This window comes from Oreochromis niloticus, linkage group LG3 (assembly GCF_001858045.2).
Source record: "Oreochromis niloticus isolate F11D_XX linkage group LG3, O_niloticus_UMD_NMBU, whole genome shotgun sequence".
NCBI classification, from domain to species: domain Eukaryota; kingdom Metazoa; phylum Chordata; class Actinopteri; order Cichliformes; family Cichlidae; genus Oreochromis; species Oreochromis niloticus.
In genome coordinates this window covers 22,490,611-22,514,667 of record NC_031967.2, presented here as the reverse complement: position 1 = coordinate 22,514,667, position 24,057 = coordinate 22,490,611, and the positions used below count along the sequence as shown (strand labels likewise).

Genomic DNA, 24,057 nt, shown 5'->3' with positions numbered 1-24,057 from the left:
CATTTTTTTTTTTGTAATTTTCACTCTTTAAAGTTGGATTTTTGGCCCTGAGGCAGGTCAGAGAATGAGAAATAAAACAGAACACAGGAGGCAAATTACATAGACATATATTTATATGCATATGAATAAAAATACATATACATATTGTACAATATCTTGGCAGAGCGTGAAAACTGCTCTGTCAGCCCAGAAACAGAAAGTAAGCCTCTTTAAATAAGTGCAAAATGTTAATGAGACAAAGAATTGTAAAGCATATATAAAGTCTTTTTTTTCCGAACTTTCTTTCACATTTTGTTTTTCCTGTTAAAATCACACGGAGCAGACATGGAGATAACTTGTGCAAAGACCCATTTATATATATTTATATATAAATTTATATCTATGTACATACAGTTTGTTCATCATAAGAAGTAGCTGGTGCCATTAGCTTGACATTAAAGTACTGCTCAAAGAAAAGAAGTTAGGGCCTCTGCAGGACCTAGGCTGTGCATAAACCAAAGAGTAAACCAAGCAGAATCAGTTTGTTGTCTTCAAAATAAACGGAACATTTTTCTCACAATCTCAACGGACGAGAGCCGCGAGGAGGCCCCGCAATGTTCCTGAAATGGTGGTCTCGCTTAAACAAGTGCAAGATGTCACACACGCAACAAAAGCAACACTTCCACACTTCAGCTGGAACGAGAAAAAGAAACTAAGACGAAGGCTTTGTTGAACTGATGCAAAGCTTTACACCGTTTCCTTCTGTGAGGGAGAAGAAGGGCCGTCTCACTTCTCCGGCTGTCCCCCCTCAACCTGAAGCCTGCATCTAATGAGCTGAGGATGCATTACAGTAAGTCCAGAAAGCATTCAGTGGCCGAAAGTTGAGGGAAAATATGGAGTTTGAGATTTCTTTTGCAACCACTGAACATTTTCTGTCATCTCACATTGGATGGGAAATGAGCTAAGAAGTTCAGTGTCTTCTGTCTTATGCAGCTTAATGTAAAACAGTAGAAACACTTTTTTTTAATGTCCAGCAAAAAAAAAAAAGACAGCAGAGGAATGAAACAACCTGGCTGCGAGTAAAAGACAAATAAGCGAAAAGACTACATCGGCCCTACACGAGAAGCAAGCCTCCTGACCTCTCAGCTCCATCTCTCTGCTCAATATTTGATGCCAGAGCATGTGAATTATGGATGGTGCTTATAGAAAATAATACAGTGTTCAACAACATCACAGGTGCACTGCTGCAAAGACCTACGAGTAGATAACAGGGGGATTTTTTTCCTTTTTTTTTTCTTTCTTTTTTTTTTTTTTGCAGCACTGCTGGGCTCTAAACACAGCAACAACAACAAATCACCAGCTACTGGCTGCTGGTACACGGGTGCAAAAAGGCCCGGTGAGCTGAAGGTCAGAATCTTTCCAGCACTCTGCAAGAAATGTATCTGCAGCCAGAAACATGCCCGGCTGTTTTAAACGTAGCCCGGCCTTTACTTACAAGCACTCTTTTTTTTTTTTAAATTGATGTCATGGCAGTGTCCTTTTTCCTTTTTTTTAGCACATGTCAGGCCATCTTCAGTGAGTGTAAGAGAAAGAGAGCAGGAAATAAAACTCACAGTGAGGTGAAATTTAGAAATGAATAGATACATGGGAAAACAGACGAGAGACGGGAGTGAAAAGGGGGCAATAACTCATCTGACACGCACAAATTGAGGGCAAACTGTTTCGAATAGCAGGCTCTCGCGGTTGATTCTGATTTGCTTTGGACAACAAGGAAACCTGGACAAATGGCATCTCATGGGGAAGAGAAAAATGAAAAATACAGGTCATTCAGCCAGTTCCTTCCTTCTCATTCAGCCCTGAATGAATCAGACAAACACTCTCAGTTCTAACACACAGAGGTCAATTTAGCTTCAAATCAATCAATTAAAGAATGCAGCTGAAAGAAAGCTGCAGATTATTTCAGGAGGGGAAATAACTGAGGATGTATTTTTTCCTGGCTTTAATTCTGAAAATCACCTTCCTAAGAAAATAAACTTCCCAGGAGGGTGAGGGGGTGAAAGTGGAGGACATATAGGATGATGCCGTAAAAACATAAAGTGCTTTCAATGAGGGGTGAACGCAGACAGGCTGAGGTAAAGTGTAAGGGGAGGGCAAAACAGGGCGGCTAAAGGAAAATCAACAGCCTCAGATTTTCTCATGTAACGCTGCGGCTTACTGTATCCTGAAAATGTTCAAAGAGATTAAGATTACGGATGTGATGACCCGGTAAAACAGTACTTAGGTAGCTTTCATGTTGTTGTAACAGTTCAAAGATAATAATTAAATAAACAAACCTGAAAAAATAGAAAAATTACAATATGGGTTATGAAACAGCAAATCCTACAGCTGTCAGGAAATCCAGCTGTAGGAACGGCCAGGTGTTTGGGGTGTTTCGAGCGGATATCCGGGTTAAGACTTCATCCATCATTCATCCATTCATCACAGCAGATAAATTAAAAGAAGCTAATAAAAGCTAAGGAATCATCACTACATAGCCAATGGTTCTGCAAACAGAGACCTTCTTTTATCCTCTAAATGGACCGTTTACCTCGGTGCAACCAAAGCAGACCTCCAGCAAAAACCAGCAAGTTTCCAGTACCAAAAATCTGCATATTCATCAGTTTTTTAATCCAAACTACAGCTGCAGCTAATTTTTTTCCTCATCAGTTAATCTGACAAATGTTTTTTTCATAGTATATGAAAGGTTAGCGCTGCGGTCGCTGTATCATCAAAGCTATAAATCATCTCGTTTGAAAAGCTGAAACCAGAAAAAGTTACAGGTTTGTTTGTTTTCTTTTCTTTTGCTTGAAAAGCGATGATAAACAAGTTATTATCAAAACTGTTGATTAATTTTACTGTGTGATGACTTAACGATGGAGATGCAGCTTAAGTGCAGAGATCTCTGCACTGAGAGTCGGTGCTCATTCTTTATGCCTCTGAAAACTTTCTCGGTCTCAGCGTCTTGAAGACGAGATTACAAAGGTCAAACTGAGACCGCTGGCCTGGGTTCAAAGGTCATCTCTCTCAGCCCGACCTTGACTTACTTCACCGACCGGAGAACGCACGTGAGGCGCCTCTCGAAGCTTTATCCGTAAACGCTTTGGCAGACACTAACCAGCCTTCTTTTCAGCTTTCTTTTCATGTTAAACTGTTAGATCTAGATATGTGATTTTTGCACCATTTGTCCAGATCCTACCACATTATGTTTCATACACAAACACAACCAAAGAAACTTTTACAAAAACTACAGCTGGACACCAAACAGACTGATATTAAAATGCTACAGTTCTTTTTTTTTTTCTTATTCTTATTATTATCGTGAAAACACATCAACTAAAATCAAACATGGCCACGTGTACAGGAATAGAAATGTGTACATAAAGCTCTCTTTGAAATACCGCTCTTCTCATTTTTTGTTTTGTTTTTTTTTTTTTAATCCTGAACAGTAAATGAAGGCCTGTATAGAGAGAAAAATCACACACACACACACTCACTGGACAAAAAGTGAAGAGTCGCTTAAAACCACTGCAAAGAGAGTGGCGATAAAAACATCTGCCTGTCGGAGTTCACGCAACATACACACATGGCATTTTTTTTTTTTTCAAAAATCCACAAGTTTGTTTGTTTTTTTATGTGGGAGGGTGAAATCATCACTTCCTACCACATCAAGTCCTTTTCACCATTTTGTGTCAGTGTGCCAAACAGTGCAGTGGCACAAAATGGTGCTGTAAGAAAGCGACTTCCTCTCTTTTCTTTTTTTCACACTTCTATGAACCGGGCTGCTTTCTTTGCCTTGCTGCAGCCACTCAAGAGTCAAACAGGTGGCGGGGAGAGAGACTGAGGAGAAAAACTCTTCCAAAGACGAGCGCTGCTCCCGCTGTCGTCCCCTGAAAGAGGGACGTTACACTTAAGAAACTGTCTTCTTCCCACCCAGGTCTGCCTCCTTCCTGTCCAGCCGCATGTACGGCTCAAAAGCTGAAGAGCCGCAGCCGTAGGAGGACGACAGTTCGTGGTGAGCGCTCCCCAGCAGCGGCATGGAGAAGCAGAGGGGGTGAGGTGGCGGGACACCCAGCCGCGGGGAGGGCGGGGTGCCCCCAGCGAGGGCAGAGAAAGCCCGAACGTCCCTCCTGGTAGGGAGCTGGGAGGGGTGCTGCTGCTGATCCCTGGAGAGGTGGAAGAGCCTCCACCCGGGCTGCTCAGCAGGGAGCCATTTGCCGGATGAGATGGAGGCCCCAGGAGAGAGTTAGGTGGTGGGGGGGCGGGGCCCGACAGGAGGCGCCCCTGCTCTAGGAGGCGCAGGATGTTGCAGGTGGCCAAAGACTCAGACGTGGAGGAGGAGCGCTTGTCTGAATCCTTGGTGGTGTCCTTCTTCTGTTTGGTTCTGCGGTTCTGGAACCACACCTTCACCTGCGAAGGCAGACACACTCTGTCAGCGGTGGAGTCGGTAAAAGTGTTACGAGAAGAACAGAGAGATCATTTTACTAAGACTCAATCACAGTCGTGAAAACCCTGATTTTATTGCACCTTTTCTTCATTTCAGCACTGGAACGTCTGCAGAATCATCACACTGAGTCACTTCATGCCAAAGCTAAAAAGCTCCCCAAGACTGAGGACACTTTGTCACCTCAAGTGCACTGCAACAGTAAACCAGTCATAGCCTCAGGACTCCATGAAGAACAAACAGATGCTTTAAAATCAAGGCAACAGCAAATGGATCAACTCTGTTGTCTTTGTCTGCAGCTTTGACCATTATTTTTCCCACTTTGTGGCCCTAAGAGGTTTGAAACGCAGAATCTCAACTGAAACACTGGGAAGTAGAATCCAAAGGGAAAAATAAAGTGAAAATTTGAAGCTTAAAGAACAAAACCGCTCTCGTAATCGTTCACTTTCATCACACAAGACATCGTGTTAACCGCAGCCAAACAGCAAAAGCTTGGTGAACTCTGTCTGTCCTTGTCTGCCATATTTAATTAATGGAGCACAGCTTTAATGTACAGTACGCTGAAAACTTGGGAATGGCTACGGGGAGGTTGATTGGAGGGAACATAGGGGTCACGGGGTCACAGCTCATAGAGAGACACCTCGGTAAAGGAGTCACACATGAAAAATGTATCGCATCCTGACCGAGATACAGCGAACTCCGTGTTTCGCTGCAGGTTCACTGTGTCGCGGAGTGTGGCGCCAAAAGGAGCAGCGTAATAATTCAGCATTTCCAACAAGCTCTCGGCTTGTTCTAATCAAAAATGAATCAAAATCATCGGCAAAAGGAGTCAAAAACAAGTTCAGGAAAATTAGGAAAGCTTCTGTGGAACGAGACGTTGCTACTTACAAGTTTTTTAGTTTGAGCTTTACTTAAGAACTGGAATTCAAATTAAGATTCATTCATTTTAAGAAAAAAATAATCAACATTTTTTGCCTTTTTCTGAGTTATTTCTTTCATGTTTACCAGTTAAAGTTATTCTAGTTCATTAAAAGTAAAAGTTAGGAAGCTGTAAGAAAATAATTTTAAAAAGAAGAACTGGAACCCTTTTTTGTACTGACAAAAAACAACTGAAATAAAATAAAAGAGACTTGGAGTACGTGGTTAATGAAACTGTTTGACTGGTTTTTCCCCCTGAGAAATATCACTCATTATACCTGAAAAGAAAATTTAAAAAAAAAGTTAACTAAAACTAAACAGAAAATTGAAAATCCATCCTGGAAACCGAATCAAAAACAAAATTAATAAATACGTAAAAATAGAAAAAAATGAAAGCCACGAAGCAAAAATAACTCTGTGGTGTCAGATGTGATTTAGCTTAGCAGCCTAAATACTAAAGCTGCCTCACAATGCTCCGTTTGTGCTATAAAAAGCAGTAACAAGAAGCAACCGTTTTTAATTCTCGCTTCAGACTTTAAAGCTGTTTTGAAAGATTTCAAAGTACACATAATGTGTATTTACATATTTTCAGTTTCAGTTGGTGAGCAACTTATAGAATAATTAATCTACAGATTTATTTCTGAACTAAATAATAATCAGGAAGAAAAAGATGCAAATCTGAGCAGTTTTTCTTTCAGCTTTTTTCCCCCTAACTTCTTATGAGCAGCTCATTTTCTAAAGGTGGTGCTTCCTTACATGTCATCCAACCTTCTGATTACTTCATTTTGTTGCTGAGGTTGGAAACCAAGTTAAACTAAACCAAAGAGATCTCTCCAGGGATTTACGGTATTAAATAATATTTGTTAATCATGCCTCGTTTATCGCCCCACTTCTTCTCCACTCACATCTATACGGTGTAAATTTATCCAACATTGCACAACAGACTTTCCTAGAAATCCAGTAATCTAATCCCTGGTAAGAGGGGATTCCTGTTACGGGAGAAACACATAAGCCTGTGAAGGATCTGCAGCTCATGCTAAAAATTTAAAGGGAAAAAATACTTTCATATGACTGTGTTGATTGCACAACAGCCAAACGACACATACGAAGGAACGCGGCAAAGCTACGCAAGCGCACATTCACAGAGAAGTTATGCGTAAACTGAACGCACGCAGAAAGTGGTCACATGACCCATCGCTCTGACAGAGGGTCTCATAGGAACCTACAGGCTTAAAACACCATTTTAACTTCATTTCATCAGGTTCGCTGCACATGTTTGGCCTGATCTTAAAGCACAGGTGTTTGGATTTTTAACAGGAATGACAAATCAGTAAACCTGTGATGCTGATAGTGCCACAGGAGTTTCATATACAGAAATATCATCCTGATTATGGGCTTTATTTTGCTCACAGAGGACTTTTTTGTGATTGAAGCACATAGCTGTTTATACACTTTTTATTTTGTGCGCTTCTAATAGCTTTGTACGATTATTAAATATATATGTGCAGATATTTGCAGCTTAAAACCACTAAAAGGGAAACTGTCAGTAAATTTTACTTAAATTAAATTTCCTTGTGACTCGGGTTTCCCCCTTTTGAGTCTGGAGGGGGGTGTTTGGCCTCCTTGTTGTGGCCTGCTAGCTCTCTATTGCATATCGCCCAGTGAAGGCAACAATGACTTAAACATAATGTTTCCAGGTCAGTGAGTGGTTGTCCTCATTGCTGCTGAAAATCACTGCAGTCCACTGGTAGATTTCCAGCTGCAAGTAAGAAAAAAATGGAGTCATCGTGACCTGGGGTTTGTGTTGTGTTTGAGCAGAAACAAATTAAGAAAAGAAAAGAAAGCACAGCAGCTGTGTGCTGAGATGGACTCGAGCTGGATGTCTTCTGATGACTTAGCCTCAGGGGCAACTGACAATGTTTCTGTGGTTGCTAGAAAAGCTATTAATGACTAAGCCTGTGACTGTAAATGCAGAGAAGTTTTTAAAAAGATCACATAAAAAAATTAAACTGTCTCCACGCGACAGCCGCTGGTGCAGACGTGATTGGTACTGGCCTGTTGCTTTAGTAACAGGCAGGTAAACAGTCACTGTGGAGAGCACAAGAGGAAATGTGTTTGCTATAAAGCATCGGATAACCATCCTCTAACGGTGATGTAGCTTTGAATTTGGCCTTTTAAATCAATCTGCATTTTTGACTTGATAATTAAGAATAACTAGACTTTTTTGGCAAGTGTTGCACTTCCATGACCAGCAGATATCCCGGATAAGATTTCAGTTTCCATCTGCTGATCATTAAAAATGCAGATCTGTCCAAAACAAATCCCCAGAAATGTGTCCCGTGCCACCGGAGGCTTCCATACATGCTCATCTAATCCCGACTTCTGTGAGATTATGGGACATTTAGGGGTCTAAGTAAGAACTCAAGGGCACTTTGATGGTTCCTACGTACACATTTTGATCCCTCCCAAGGACCCTGCGGTCCTTCTAGACTCTTGCTGAGAGCCACTTTTATGCAACTGGTATCAGCTAACTCTTATCTTCCAAAACATCTGAGCAATCCAGTAAGGCAATAATCTAAAGCTGTTCATTTTTATTCAGATAGTCAGTCTGGCTGGTGTTAACTATAGTGTCACTGTGACAGCTACTAGTTCAAGTGAGATCGTAGTTCCAGCTACTGACCGCGACACAAATAATGAGATCAGAGAGGATCGAAAGAATCCCACAGCTCAGAGAGAAATACTGACGCAAGCAGATCTTACTGCAAAGACCCAACGAGGCGCAGAGGGAGGGACGTCAGAGACGGAGATAACAGGGGAGATGAGGGGAGGGACAACAGGAGGGTGGGAAAAGCATCAGAAATGATGTGTGCAGCATCGTGTCCTTCCTTATCATCCAGATTTCGTCCTCGTTAGCTCACGCACGACCCTCTAAGACCTCTCTCTGTATCTTCACGCGCCTGCCAAATATCCAGTTAAAGGCTTTCACTATGGAGGAAACTCCCTGCCAATCCCTTTCCTCTATCCTCATGACGTGGGCGTGGCTTCATCTCCTGCTCACATCAGTGTCCTCCTATCCACTGCTCCAAACAAAAACATATATATAAGGGGGAGGGAGGGGTGGAAAAAAAAGCTTTCCGATGTTTTACAGAGAGAAAATGATGAGAGGAGAAGAAAGCAAAGCTGCCTTTGGTACATCTACACTATTGGATGCAAATCCTTTTTTAATGGGATCCAGGGTTCAGCGCGGGGGCAGAGATTACCGAGGGAGATCTGGATCGGGTGTGACCTGCATTTGCCCTAGGCAGGCAGGCAGGCTCTCCCTCTGCACCACGCCCTGATGCACTACAGGGGGCATGGTCGGGGCGAGGGTGAAGAGGTTAGGATTGAGTCCTCCATGAGGTTATATTTAAAACAATTCAGCTTACTAACCAATATTCATCTCATTGTGTTTTCAGCTCAGACGCCCTCATCACTACATCATGGAATAACAGTGCTTCATAAATAACTCCTCCTCAAATGCCATTAATGATGAAGAAGAGCTGCTATTAAAGGATCAAATGTTTGGCTATGTTGAAAAAAAATCACATATGCATGTCTGTCTTGACCAGTGGATCTCTAGCTTAGTTTCCAGCGTGCATGTCACTTCTTTTCCCTGCAACCAGCCGGTCCTGAGCACCTGGTAAACAGTGATGGGGGTAAATTCAGCCAGGTTGGGGTAAGTTCAACAAAATGGAGAGATGATGAGGCCACCGGGCACAGGTCAGAGGCCTTCACCGTGGTTACAGCCAGCTGCAAACAGCAAGGCAAACTGGGTTAGAGGTGGAAAGGTTAAGCCAGATCAAGACCCAATGTACAGATCAAGTGGGCATATGTGTGTGCACCTAAGCTTTGCTGCATCCAGCAAGAGATGCAGAACTGGAGATCATGAAAAGATTTATTTGTGTTTAGATGCATTTATAATTCGCAATTTTTTAATGTTTTTTTTTTTTTTGTGCACTTTGACCCTTTTGTTGTATGCACTTGACCCCCCCCGTGTCACCACAGTAAGCTGAACTGTCTGAGCCAGCACGATGGAAAGCATTAACTACAACATCCCAGCAGCACTCTCTGACTGTATAATGGCCGTGTAATGCAACGTGAAATGCGGCGCACTTTCCACGACTCCTCCATCTGCTTGTTTCTCCCACTGTGACCCTGTTGAGATCCCCTGATCTCAGGCATGTGACGAACACACAATGAAAACACTTTTCCATGGAGATTGTACCAGGCGCACCAGGGGCCACTGAACCATATATAATGCACCGATGGATGCTCAACTGTATGTAACGCAATGGGCCACTGGCAAGTCAGCTGTACTGTATGCAATGCGTCGGTAGTGGCTATTACTGGAGAAGTGCGAGAAGCTAATGGGCCGGACCAACTATCTATTATAAACTAACTGTCCTTTTATTTTGGGGAAAGTTACACTAATGTCTATAAAACTGTTTAAAAAGTACATTTTCACAAAGATGATCAGTCTTATTTATGTCTCTGCACCTAAACTTAAAATAACCATCATTATATTTGCTCACTTCTTAATCACTACCCTGACATTTGAATCATTTACATGCTTTTATTGTGAAGCCCCGTGGAGCGTTTGTCCTCAAATGCCCGCGTAACCATGTTGTTTTAGCAGATGGCATCACGTCACACCGACCCTGGCCTCTCTCCATTGGCTCCCTGCATGTTTTACTTTAACGCACAGCAGAAATGCTCCTCCATCAGGGCCCCTCAGCTCTGCCTGACCTGCATGGGAGAGGCGCTTTAAACTGTCGAGGACTTCCTTAAATCACTTCTGAAAGCGTATTTTGATAAACTCATTAATGCAGTGCTGTTGTTTATTTTCCATTGTCTTTGTTGTCTCCACTGTTGCTGTAGCTTTTATAGCTTTTATTCCTTAAATGGTATTTATTAATATTATTGACATTTTGCTTTTCGCCCCTTTTTTCCCCCGTTAATGTTTGGCTTTCTGTTTTAATTCACCTTCTGAGTGTCCTGATTTTGCACGTTTTTCAAAGCACTTAATAATAAGCCTTTTTTAAATGTGCTCTATAAATGAAGTCATTATAATAAAATGAAGTTTTTCTGTACACACAGCAGAGGATGTGACCTCCTTATTGTTTCTGGGTATTTCAATATCACTTCTGTCGAGTATCAAAATGTGTGGGTGCAAAGAATCCCAGGATCTGCCTGTTTGAGGTTAAATGTACCAGATTTTATCATTTAAACACGTTCGTGTGTGAAAAAAACAGCAGTATTACTGTATTAAAAGTAAAGTCACCTCAGTTTAGGACTAGAAATCATTTTCACCTGCCTGATATTCACACCTCCCCTCCACACTGTTGTCAGCAACACATTTCACCTGACCTCTAAACCTCCGAGCAGGTCCAGGTTCACTCAGAGGTTAACCTCGTTTTATAGAATCGCTGGTAGACATGGCTGCCTAATCCTCCTTAGCACAAAAGCACTCGGGACTGTTATGAGGCCCACCTCTCTCTCTCTCTTTCACTGCCCCTCCTTCCTGTCCTCCGTCCAATGACTGCTCTCCGTTTAAGCCATTACCTCCTCCCCGCGCACACTGCAACACTAGCGATACACCGCACGCATTCGGCAAAAAAAACTCAGCAGGTGTTTGGATGTGGTCCATGACTTTTTGTGCATGTCACCCCGCAGTCACTTGAATTTCCCATCGCCTTCGGCACATGGTCTCGTCTTGGCCGCGCAGCCTCGTGATGCCCAAATCTGTGACAGTTGTTATTTTTTTTGCCATCTTTCCGGGGAATCACAGCTTGTAAAAGCAAGCTACAATAAAGCGTGACGCTACCTTATTCTTAGATTTCATGTCTGTGCATGCATCACCTCTAGCACAGGGGGTCCCTCCTCTCCTCTGCTCAGCGGCTTTCCTGTTAAAGACTTTAGAGCGTTTTAAATGAGCCCAAATGAAAGCATGTAAAGCCATCTATGCTACTAAAACAGTCGTTAAGGTCACATTTTAGATACTTGTACTCATCAGTATTTGACTGGATTCATTACCTTCTAATTTATTTAATTTGCTTCTCCTCCACATTTACTGCGTTTATCTGACTGCTTCCCAGCATTCCCGTTTTCAATCACAGGAGTCGTTGCAATTGTCAAACTGGAAATCTTACCCAAAAAAAAGGGCCACATGTGTGACCTTTGACCCCTCTAATTGTCTGGCAACTTAGGGTCAGATTTGTGTGTGTGTGTCTGTGTTCGTGTGAGCGTTTGTGCACATGAAGTGAAAACCTCTTGTATCCAGTTCTGCTGATTTCCTATTTCCCCATAAGCTGAAGGATTACAGGTTGCTCCATATGTTTGTAAAATTACCCTCTGCTTGGCTTCACACACTCTTCACTCTGCCAGAAACTGATGAAGCAAGTCAAATCAATCTATGAGAGTGATTAGGGACAAAGGCGGCGAAGAATTAATTGCTGTTATGTTCTGATTACCTAATCAGTTGATTAGATAATCAGAGCTTCACAGGTTTCTTCCTGACCATCGCTAAGTTGGACAAAGTTCCCATTTTGAAGACGACGCTCGAGTTTTAGGTCACTGCGGAGCGAAGAGGAAAGAGTTTGTTTCTTTTCACCACCAAGTCCAAACATTTAATCTGAAAACACAAAGGCAGCAAGTGTCCGTCTTTCTGTCTGTCTGTCTGTCTGACAGCCTCCCTTCCTATCTCTTTCTCTATTCTGAGTGTTTGGACAATCGCCGCACTGTGCGGCCGCCTCTCTGCTACATCTGCAAAACTATACGTAATGGCCGGACCCTCTACGCTCCAGACGATCGGCCAGACAACGTCTGTCTGGGCCGTCATGGAGAACAATACGCACAACGAGCACATTCACTGTAAGCAGACACCCGCCGGAGCACGGCTCGTCGTCTTGTCTCAGAGGAACACAGATAGCTGTCTTTCAGGGATCCATCGGCATGTACGTGAAATCACTTTCTGCTTGTGTTATCAAAAAAAGGAATCTTGTATGTCTTAAGGAGGAAAATCGGCTTTCCCTTCACACCAAAGGGCTTAATCAGGTCCATAATACACCTCTCTTGCTATTTTCCACTAAAACATTGACCGTTAAATAATATTATGCAAAAATACTTTTGCACAGTTGCACAAGCAGACGGTAACTTCAGTTTCATAAGAGGTCAGAAAGGTTCATCGAGAGCCACGTTTCTCTCCTTTTACCCTCCCATAGTGCTCAACATAACAATTATTAATTCATTAATACATTTTATTTATGAACCACTTTGCAAGCTGCTAAGAGAAGCTTTACACAACCGCTTACAAAGCCAAAATTACAGGTTTTGGGCTCCACATGAGGTCATCTGTGACCTCTGACCCCTCTGCAGTACAGTAGGCCACAAGACAAAAAAAAAAAACGCAGCAACAAAAAGCATCATTTGAAGTTTTTACAGCCATTAAACTGCTCTCCAGGCTGTTGGGATCAAGAGACAGTCCATCTGAGAGAAAAGACATCGGACAGGGCAACAAAAGAAGCATGACGCTCATATTGGGTGACTTATACACCTGCAGCTACATCTGAGAGGTTCACTCTAACACTGGCTGTATACTTCCTTCCATCTATCCAACCATCCACCCATCTTCTACCACTTATCCGGGGCTTCAGGTCACTGGGACAACATGATCCTGTCCCTGGCTACCGCCTCCAGCTCTTCCAGGGGAATACAGAGGCGTTCCCAAACCAGGTGGATTGCAGTTTGGACATACCCAAAACACATACACACTAAAATGTGCTTCTTTACAGAGTGTTTGGAGGCCAGCAGGGACAGAATCTGACTGCCTCCGAGGCCAGAAAACAAATGCAAATCATCCGTGTGCACACTCACCTGAGAGCTCAGTGAGGAAAACAAACTAAAGCAGACTGAAGGATTTGTTTGGGATAAAAACAAGAGAAGTTCAAGAGCCGATCTGCATTTTAAAGCTCTGTGAACGAGCTCCACCTGCTCTGATCCAACTTTGTGTCCCACATACTAAACAATTTAACGGACAGCACACTGTACAGCACAAAACATAACTTTTAAAAAAATATATTTTCACAATATTTTTTTGAATTCTCTTGACACTGAAATACCTTAATTTACACAAAAAATCTTCTCATACACCCTTCTTCATATTTTAAAATAAGTAGGCAGTGGAGGCTGATAAATAGAAGATATAGGAGACACTTTAAACTTGGATTTTAGTTTCTGTACATGGTAAAAAAAAAAAATCTAAGGGTCTGTAGTCACAATCATGATCCTAGAACAGAATTATTTTGGAGATTTTTTGCGTTTCTAACAGCTGAATACTAAAAGATGTCTAACAGAAATCTAAAATCAGTGTTTATTTGTTGTGCATTCAAACAAATATGACAAAAAAGGTGTGCATTTGTGCTAGCATATGCCCAAATGTGCACTGTTCAGTCAGCTATAAATTATCTATAAAACACGATCTCATCCCTGAACTCTCTCCCATTTGAGGCAGGATTACACCACAGCACAGAAACCATTAAATCCACAGCTCTCTGTGGAAGGGCTGCAGACAACAAAAGGCTGATACAAAGGCAACCTGTACTTCATCTGGAGGGCAAACACACCACTCGAGCTAGTGGAGAGATTTAAAAAACACACAAAAAGTTTGTTTTTCTTTGGTTTTTCCTGGCTGAAAATGTTGTACATGTTTTTTACATTTTTCTAATGCTGACAGGCCATGTGTTTAGTCTGGAGGTGTGAGGTAGAATACACACAATAACACACAGATAGTGTGTCCTAAAATACAGACGGTTATATAGACTTTCACTGAATCAGCTGATTTCTCTGACTGCCATCCTAAAGCAACTCCACATGCAGGAACACACCTCCATAAACATCCATCAGTCCTCTGTTATCCAACCAAAACTGACCATGAATGTAACTGAAATGGAGGCTTCATGTACAGTTCAGGCTTTGTGTGTGTGTGTGTGTGTGTGTGTGTGTGTGTGTGTGTGTGTGTGTGTGTGCGTGTGTGTGTGTTCCAGCCCTTCCTGCTGTGTTGTCCAGTACCGGGGAGCCACCTGCCGGGATGAAGGGAGAGCTCTGAGGTAACAGATTACAGAGTAACGCGTTACAACAGAGTGAGAGCCATGAGTGACCCTCTTTACACCTGCTTTGTTCATATGTGGACTCAAATGTTTCAGTGAGGCTGAAGTCTTTGGTCTCTCTGAATTGATTCAGTCAGAATAATTTTAAAAAATGACTGTAACTGTAACCCTCATAAATAATACCTGTTCTCCCCCCGTACTCTTTGAGCTCAGTGCAGCAAAAGAAACAGTCATTTGCACTGTCAAAATAAAAGCACTTTGCTATGGTAAAGATATGACTCCCCTCCTTAATATTTCGCGAATTTGTGTATTTATGAGCTGCTTCATGGTCAGCTTGAATACAAGCAATACTTGGAGTTAGAGCATGGTTCAGTGATTAAATCCCCAAATACTGTTTTTTTTTTTTAAATACTCAACTGTCGAGACTCTCATGTTAGTGTTTGTGTGCGTGTAAAGAGGCCGGAAGTCTATGAAAGGGTGTCTGATACTTCAATAGTTGTTTTACACAAACGTGTGTTTAACGTAAAAGCAGATCTTGTTTGGGATTTGGGGGATTTTTTAATTTTTAATTTAATTTAATTTTATGTATTTAGTTTTTTTTTTGTCTTTTTTCATTTCCGTAACCACTGATACAAAAGAGTTTAGCACAAAAAAATCAGTACGAAAGGTTTACAGAAAAATACGCAAATTTTCTCCATATTTTGATTTGAATTACTGAATTTGATCATCACCTAAAAGTCGGTCATATTCCCACCGAGTAAAGAGTACTGTGCTCCAAACAAAATCGAAACTCCCCCAAAACATGGACTTTATTCAAGCCCTGAGGCCTTCTGCTGTTTTTGACTTCCAACAGAAATTGTTCACGATAGATAGATAGATAGATAGATAGATGTAATTGAGTTGCTTTTAAGCGTAACGCTCTTTAATTGAAGCATGAAAATCAGATTACTGCTTGAAAATCTTTAGAAGCGAACTCAAAACATCAACAAACACCATAAGTCACCAGAAAGCCAGAAAAACATCTCCAAACAGCTTCCTTAAAGAGGGTCTAAAACTTCTAAGAGCTTCCATCTTCCCTTTGTGATTGTGCGCGATTAGCCTTGAATGGCGCATTTGCCTAAAAATATGGACCCGCCACCGATAGAAAGAGGATAATAATGAGGAAGAAAACGCCTCTAATGCCAACTAAAAGCCTTTCGATCACGCTTAAAAGCTGCTCCAATGGCATTAAGAAATTTCGACTCCATGGGTTTAATATTTTACATCAAAGAGATTTTTTTTTGTCATTTTTGTCGTCACTTGAAGGCCAGACAGTTTTTCATTCAGCCAATCCTCAGCAGCAGGAAGCTGAGGCCCTCCCATTAACACCCCTAGACTCAGCGCTAATGAGGGACACAGTGGCTGCTCTGTGTTTCACACACCTCCATCCCACCACCTTTATTTGTGAGGGCATGTTTTGAGGTACTTCATAATTGGTTTGCTTCGCGCAGTTACGAAGATGCGCAAAAGCGCTGCGTGTTTTTGCTTGCAACAAGTGTTTTCACGCAGGCGTCGCGTCGTTGTGAAATAATGCGCACAAGGTTCTCGTAAATCCTCTGTGTGCGCATACTTGAAATAAAGCTTGATCTTACATTTACTGTAGGCATATATATATATATATATGTACATATATATGTATGCCCATAATTGTCAGCTTGTCCTTCAGTTAACAGTTTAGCCAGTTATAATTTGTCATTTAGGGACAATTCTCTGAAACCAGCTCATTTGTAGAAGAAAAGACAGAAACATAAAGCCTGCTGTGCTGCTGCTGCTGCATAACTCCATACAGCTGTGACCTCTGGGGTTGGGCAGGTATGAATGACGGGAGGTGGGTTCAGGAATGAGTGCCATGAAATGTCACGATCTATTTTTTGTGTTACCCAAAAACACCAACCCCCCTCCCACCAATCATTTTCTGTAGTTTTTTGTTCGCTGTGTGCTCAGCCTTGATTCTGTGTGGTTTCTTATCAACCAAATAAGCTGGATTTATAACTATGTATTTACATTTTAATTATATTTTTCTGTTTGCTAAGAATTAAAAGTTAAAAAAAAGACATAAGTGCACTTCGATCGTTACACACAAGGAGATAATGTGCATCCACGTGTGTCACAAAGGTGCTGACTCACCTAATGTGAGGCTGTGGTTCAGTATTCATCAATCAAAACATGCTTACATACACCTAAATGTAGGCAGAGGCATTTTAAAAGCTCCAAAAAAATGGACTTGTGGTGGACACTTATTGAGCCCATCACTGTGAAAACATGTGATCATAATTGGCCTGGTTAGGCCTGCGGGTTTCAGGCTCATTCCAGGCCTGTATCAGGTTCAGTCAAACCCATGAGGTCTATTTGTGGATCATTCTGCTTCATTTTATGCACAGGATATTTAAAAGATGAATGAATGAAAATCCCTGTGCAACAAACCTGATTTATTATCTTAAATATGGACATAAATGTACCATTTTCTGTGGGAAATTATTCTGTGCTTGGCGGCTCCTCGTTTCCGATTGGTTGAGGAGCCAATTAAAGATTCTGCGCACGCCTGTGCCCACAATTAAGAAAACATCTGTGTGTCGCTAATCGAACCCCCGTTTTAGCTAGCCAAGTGTATCAGACGGCTGGGATATTATTAAAGTAGCCTTTGTTATGAGATAAATGTATTGGCTAGGAACCGGCTACTTAACTTAGTAGCTAAGTGATAGTTGGAGAAAATTTCGTCATGGCTAATTATTTTTAAATATTTATAAATCATTTTGTTTTGTTTTGTATCATTTTTTTAAAAAGTATTTTTGGTTCAGAGCAGCTAGCTCCGTTTTTGGCCTTACCTGCGTTTCCGAGAGATTCAGCTGTCTCGCGAGCTCCGTGCGCTCGCGCCCCACTACGTACTGGCACCGCTGGAACTCGAGCTCGAGCCGGTACAGCTGTTCGGCCGTGAAGGAGGTCCGCGTGCGTTTGGGCCGGTCCAGGTCGAGGCCCTTGGGCAGGACGATCTCACGGATGGTGCCTTTGGCGTCTGTCCAGAGGGAGAGACGTCGGTTCGGTTAAAGTTAAGTGTTAACATGAGGCTCTGGTGGGTTATAACATAGCAACAGATAGCTGCCGAAAACGAAACAGAGAAAAAAATAAAATAAAAAAAATAAAATAAAAAAAAACAAACAAACAAACAAACTAAAAACTACATTAGGCAACTTTTCAGCAGGTGCAGACTTCAGAAACACAACTGTAAAGATGCTAAACCGGCCAATTTATGACTTTAGGGAGAAAACATGGAGGCAAACAGACTCTGTTATCAGTAATGAGCCTGGGTGTTAGGTGTTGTAAATGATGGCACATACTTTTAATGGTATGTTAGTGGGCTCTTAATAAAAAGTAACCGAGTCACTGCCTTTAATCCCCTCCCTGACGTTTCTTTATTGAACCAAAGTGCCACGTGAACATTAAAACTGAATTAGTTGGGTTTAAACTTGCCCTGCGCCCAAAACGCAGGGACATAAATGAGGCTTGCAGAGCCGAGGGCCATGTTGGGTTAAAGTGCGTAAAAGATGGATAAATAAATAAATAAATAACACATTTGTGTGACGCATTGTCAAATTTATGGTACTGTGAGTATCTGGCTGTTGGTCAGTTCCTTTAAAAAAATTAAGTGTTGTAGTACTTAGTAGTAGCCCTGGTGTAAAACAGAGCTACTAACGTGTTTTGTAACACTGCGACTCAGCTGCACAGAAGCTCGTTGGAGATCTGAGCCGCTCTCCGAGCATCGCTTTCACTCCAAGCACCAGGACTGCGCGCCGTTATCTGCCCCGAACATTAGTTAGCGCGCACGGTTTCCATCGGTAGGAGGTTTCTTTCTTTTTCCACGTGTTGACTTCTGAGTATTATTGTTTCATTTTTGCCATGATAAGCCATCTGATATTTCAACTGCATATTTGTTTCTTTTTTTTCCTCCCAAAATACTGAAAATACCGAAAACAAAGATAATTTCATACACTGAATTAGACCTAGTGGAGAGCCGAAAATTAAGATGTCCCGGAAAAAAACCGCACATAGTTCTTTAAACCGCGTGTCCAGCCCGTGTATTTGTGGTCTCACTGTAACTACGAATATTTGTTGGTATTTATCACAACGAATGGACGCACCGGCCAGACATGATCCCCTCTTTGTCCGCGGTTTTTTCAGATCATAAAATATGTACTCCAATAAAATATGAAGAGCTTTGAATTAAATATGAAACAAAACCGATTGAACTGAAGGCACGTAGTGTTTTCTCCGGGCGGGACATGGCTAACGGTAAGAGAAACGCATAGTGTGCGTAAAAACAAAACTCGTTTTGTTTTGGGGTTTTTTGTTTTTTTTTAAAGCTGTGCAGTTACATGGACTTGTGTGGCTCCTATAAATGTCAAACACCCTCTTTTTTGTAACGCGGAGATGAAAATGTAAATAAAACATTGTGGCTCGTAAAACACAGCAGGTAAGTTTAAAATGAGGATTGTTGCGTAAAAGACAAAAGGCGGGTTGTTTTTGCGTTTTGGTGACAGTTAGAAGCGTCAGTGGAGCGCCGTGAATTCATCAGTTATGGTCCCTGCACGCCATGAGCTGTACTGAAAACGCATTTCAATCCCAGCACTACCAACAGCTCAAACACAAGTGTTTGGTTAGCCCCCAGGTCCCTGATGCATAATGAGCTCTCCGTCTTTACGCACACATAGTTTCTTTGCCTAAAGTGTAGCCAGGCAAGAGAAAGGGAGGGGGAAAAATCTTCTCTTCAGAGAGGCCAAATCTGCTTAAACACAATCATACAGCACATACAGTTTAGATATGTCTTTGCTCGAGCAGCTCGAACTGAGCAAATATTTGCAAGCAGAGGAGGAAGCCAGCGGCTGTTTGCAGACCTGCTGACCTCTCGATGACCTCGGTGGCTCCGCGGAAAAGCCGGCCTCAGCTCTAAAAACAAATCCTACCGGCGTTTAACCGCACAGTATCCCCACCAAAATGGCCTCATAGATCTGTCCTCCAGGCCTCTTTTTTTCTCAGATGATCAGACTGAGGCAGCACAATAAGGACCGTATGTTCCAGCACTAGGGAGTGACGAGTGCTCACAATGAACACCTGTCTGCCGGATCTCTTTATGCAGAACTACGTTTGATTCAATATGTCCAGAAATAATCACAAACACTGTATTTTACATGCAGATAAAACGCTCGAATAGAATCACCCAACAATGTTTAATTACCTGTAACAGAGTCAGAAATAAAGAATGACTCTGTTGTTATTAATAAGCCGTGTAGGTGCATTTCTACAGGAGCACAGAGCATGAAAAAGCAGACGGTTTTTAGACCTCTTACATGGACATTTCTCTCCCTCTTCCTGCCATAGCCCTCCTACTGAATTGTAGTAATTTTAATATTCTCTAAAGCTAAATATGCTTTTTTGCCCTTAGTGTGATACATGACAGTGCACGACTAAACGCTCGATGAAAGCTAAAACTAAACCAGCCAGCAGCCATAACATCCTCAGCTTTCTACAACCTGAAAACTGATAGGCCGACATACCGAGTCTGCCCGCAGCAGTTACACACTCCTGCGAAAATAACACTCAGATTTCGTTTTATTTTTATTTTCCTCTCTGAATGCAGAGAAGCTGGGCAGGCTGCTGACGTTTAGGGCTTTTTGTTTTTTCATAATTGAAATGCATTCTGGGAGAAAAAAAAATCCATGCAGGAAACTCTGACAATGGCTCACAGTTTTAAAATATTCTAACTCTAAATCAATATTTTAAACGAGGTTATGACAGTTATTTCATAACAGAAATAATTTAATTCGAATTTAATTTCCTGCTGGCCTAAAATATGTCTAAATGCTGTTTTACGTGTGTTTGTGTATTTTTACATACATTTTAAAAAGTACATCATTTACTTTTGTCATATTTTTTAACTGTTATCGGAACACATGATTTAAGAAGACTTTTTATGTTTTCCATGATTCTGAAAGAACTACCAGCAATCATTCACGAACTTTAAGAATTAGAAGCTGATGTATTTTATTTTATTATTTATTTTATTTTATTTTATTTTTGTTAGTAGTGATTCTTGGCTTCATATTTTATCATAACTTATTTTCTTCCGGTGTTACCCAGATTTCTGGCCTCCTGCAGGAGGGCGTGGACTGACTTTAACACTTAATGAAATATTATTTATTAATATATTTGTAATGACATAATGTTACTGCGAGAAAAGGCAATCAGCTGCTGACAAGCCAACAAACACACACATTTCTGTGTGTGTGTGTGTGTGTGTGTGTGTGTGTGTGTGTGTGTTTAAATATATATCAGTACTTTTGCACAAACAGAGCGACTTCTCCCTGATTGTAAGTTTACCTCCAGTCTTTCTTTTGCTTCCTGAACCTCTCAGCTGTGATTTGAAGCATCTGCACTCACTAACGCTTAAAGACAAAATATCCCTGCTGTTAGGAAAATATAAGGCATCATCTCACTGAAGCAAAATTTCAAAATTTCCCTGTTTTCATTATTGAGTGGACTAATTAAATTTTTATGCTTTCACACGAACAAAGGAGCGGCCAGAATTGATGCAGCCAGTGTTAGTCGATGATTTGTCTCAGAGATTTAAGTTTAACTAAACAAAAATGACTTAGAGAGCGAAGGTGTGTTTGCACCCCTGCTCTTGCTGTTTAAAACTACTATAGTTAAAGTGCACGCCGCCTGTTGTTACTACATGAGAGGCTTTTTTTTTTCTTTTTTTGTGGGTCTCTCTGCACCAGATGTGTCATGCTCACATCATACGCTTTGTATAGAAGTTCAAGTGTGTGTTTGGTAGTCTAACTTTCACAGTTTTGACTCCATATAAACTAAAATGTTTCTTTTTTTTATTTAATAGTTTTTATGATATTTAAAATTTTCCAGGAAAATTCCTACCAGTCTAAAGCGTGTATATTTTATTTTAAAGGCAGTGCCTGCCTACACTGTGTGTCTGAAGTTAGCTTATAATCAGAACTGTTATTGTTGTACAGTCACTTAATTTATGATACTCGTGTGTAAAATTTGACAGATCTCAGTGTGATCGGCAGTTTTAAGCACAGGACTAATCTCTTTGTTTTGTCCACTCACCTCTTACTAAAATCCTCCGGCAGTAGTCAGGGTCCACTCCCAAAAGTTTGTCATGCCCGTCTTCGCTGGAGGAAGTCGGCGTGGATGCTGATGTTCCCGGGGTGTCGGTGGAGCTCTGAACCGGAGACCGGTTCCCTATCTCGGAACGACACTTTGTTTCCATCCTGTCCGGACACAGTGGGTTGGGACCACAGCGGTGGTTCCCATCGCCCATAGTCGTGGCCTGGTCAAACATCTACAAGTAAGTTACAATCTATAAGATTAGCTTTATCTCTCCCTCCTTACGTCGCTGCCGCTCAGTCCTCTCTTTCTACTTTCTTCACCTCTTTGAAAATGTTCTCCAGAGACGAGGAGAGCATGCCCCCCCCTCTCCCTCCAAAATAAAGTAGATCCAGTTACAAAGGAACCATGTGGTCCTGCAAGGGGACCGTGGTGAGCTTCAGGTGTTGCTGCATGACGCACGGTCCAGAGTCCAAAACCGAAGCAAGAGTTAGCCGGGCCTAGAGGGGGGTGAGAGCGAGAAAGAGACCTCGGGATTTTTTCTCTAACTATACGAGGTGCAGGAGGAATGCATGGTGCGGGCTGCAAGGGGGGCAACAAGATCTACGGAGGAGCGGGGAGGTACCACTCACACACTGCTCACCCACATAGAAATAAAGTGAGAGGAGGCGCTGAAAAAACCCCACAGCGGCCACAGTTCACCGTGCAGAAGTCAGGAAGGAAAGTTTCTCCTGGTTTGTCCAGCGCAGCAGCCTGTTACTTCACTCCCGGTCAGATCAGCTGCCTCTGCAGATCCGTGACTGCATGTTGGTGATGATGATGATGGTGAGATGGCCACATAAGGGGGTCGTCCTTCTCCTGCTTTTGAAAGGCGCACACACAAAAAATATGTCTGTGTTGAGACCCTTCTAGAGGGGAGTGTCGGGTAATGGGGTCACATTTGCTCGCAGAGTCTCGAGCACTCTTGTTGGTTTGTTGACAATTTGCTTTACAGCTGAAACATCACGTCTGAGCGGGGCGGCTCGAGCACCCTGCCTACACCAGAGCAGGAGAGACGGTGCTGTGTGGATAGCATTTGTGGTGACACGGTGCACTTTACAGAGGCAGGAACCAGACGTCATTTCCTGCCCGCACAGAGTCGCTCTCCCATTGGTCCACCGGCAGGGCACGTTTTCACTAGAGGATGAGCGGCGCTGCGGACAGCGATCATGCACAGAGACATGAGACGATGATTTTTTTCTTTCTTTTTTTCTGCAGTATTTCTCTGGAAACAGCCAAAAGCAGCGATGCCCGGGTTTCCCCACAGCATCAGCATCAGCTCTGACTTTTTTGTGTTTGTTTTTGTGTTGTTGTACGGCTGAACTCTGAGCTCCTCACTGCGGTCCAGAAAAACAATGAGTGCAGATGCACAATGAACAGTTCTGACCCAGTAAGGTAAAGCCTGAATTATTCTCAATATATCTCAGTTTAGCTCGATTTTTTTCCCTCACTCGATCAGAGGCATGTGCAATTCTCAATGCAAGACTTTTAACACCAGTAAATAATAAAAAAGATATTTGAGCTGTGCAGTAAAATATATGCTTAATTTCCTGCTTATTAAATCCTGGATGTTCTTATCGGTCTTTGCCACATATTGGGGGTGAACAGAAAGCCCTCTGCCCTGCTCGCATGCTGTGAGCGTTTCTAAATATATTCTTCATTCATATGAACCTTCAAGTTCCTGTTTTCTTGTTGAAATCAAAATATTACGATACTAGTCGTTCTTTAAAAATCAAAATTCATGATTTGGGGGCATTAAATACATTTCTATATTACTAGACTGTGCTGAGTCGCCTCACTACGTAGAACCTCCAAAATTGAGTTGGATTTTTTTCTGAGAAAGTTTTTGTTCCCCTGGATGTTGTTGTGATGAGGCCATAATTTTGGATAAAACACAAAGCAAATAAATAAATAAAATACATTTATTTTTTAAATGTGTGGCATCTAGAAATTATTTCATCTGCATAGCTTTAGTCCAGAGATGGGATTTTTAGCCTCCAGCCAAAAGCAGCTGTATCCTGAGGATGGATGCAACAGCAGCAAACACGTGTTTTGAAAATTTAATCCGGTGCCATAGTGTCACAATCCCCATCCTGAAAATGACCAAAGAGTTAAACCGACTGTCTGAATAGGCGTTCCTGTTATTTTGTCCACCCCCTCAGCCTGCACAGAATTGTCTGGTCTTTTGTTTATGATATGGATGGTAAGCACACTGCACGCTGTTAACACACAAATCTGTCACAAGCACTGAGATGAAGGAGCGCAAAGTGAGGTTACAATTTGTTTTCCATTGGAGATAAAGCGGCTCATTGCCAGTCATTCACTGTATATGCGCGGAGC

General features: G+C 41.9%; 1 protein-coding gene across 1 annotated transcript; it reads right to left on the bottom strand.

The window, feature by feature from the left end:
* Positions 1-90: 90 nt before the first annotated feature.
* On the bottom strand, positions 91-23,601 carry vax2 (ventral anterior homeobox 2). The gene is given in 4 exon segments (XM_003447540.5): positions 91-4,113; positions 4,116-4,425; positions 17,385-17,572; positions 21,679-23,601. Coding segments are annotated over 4 exon segments (921 nt in total). The 5' UTR covers positions 21,914-23,601; the 3' UTR covers positions 91-3,925.
* Positions 23,602-24,057: the final 456 nt, after the last annotated feature.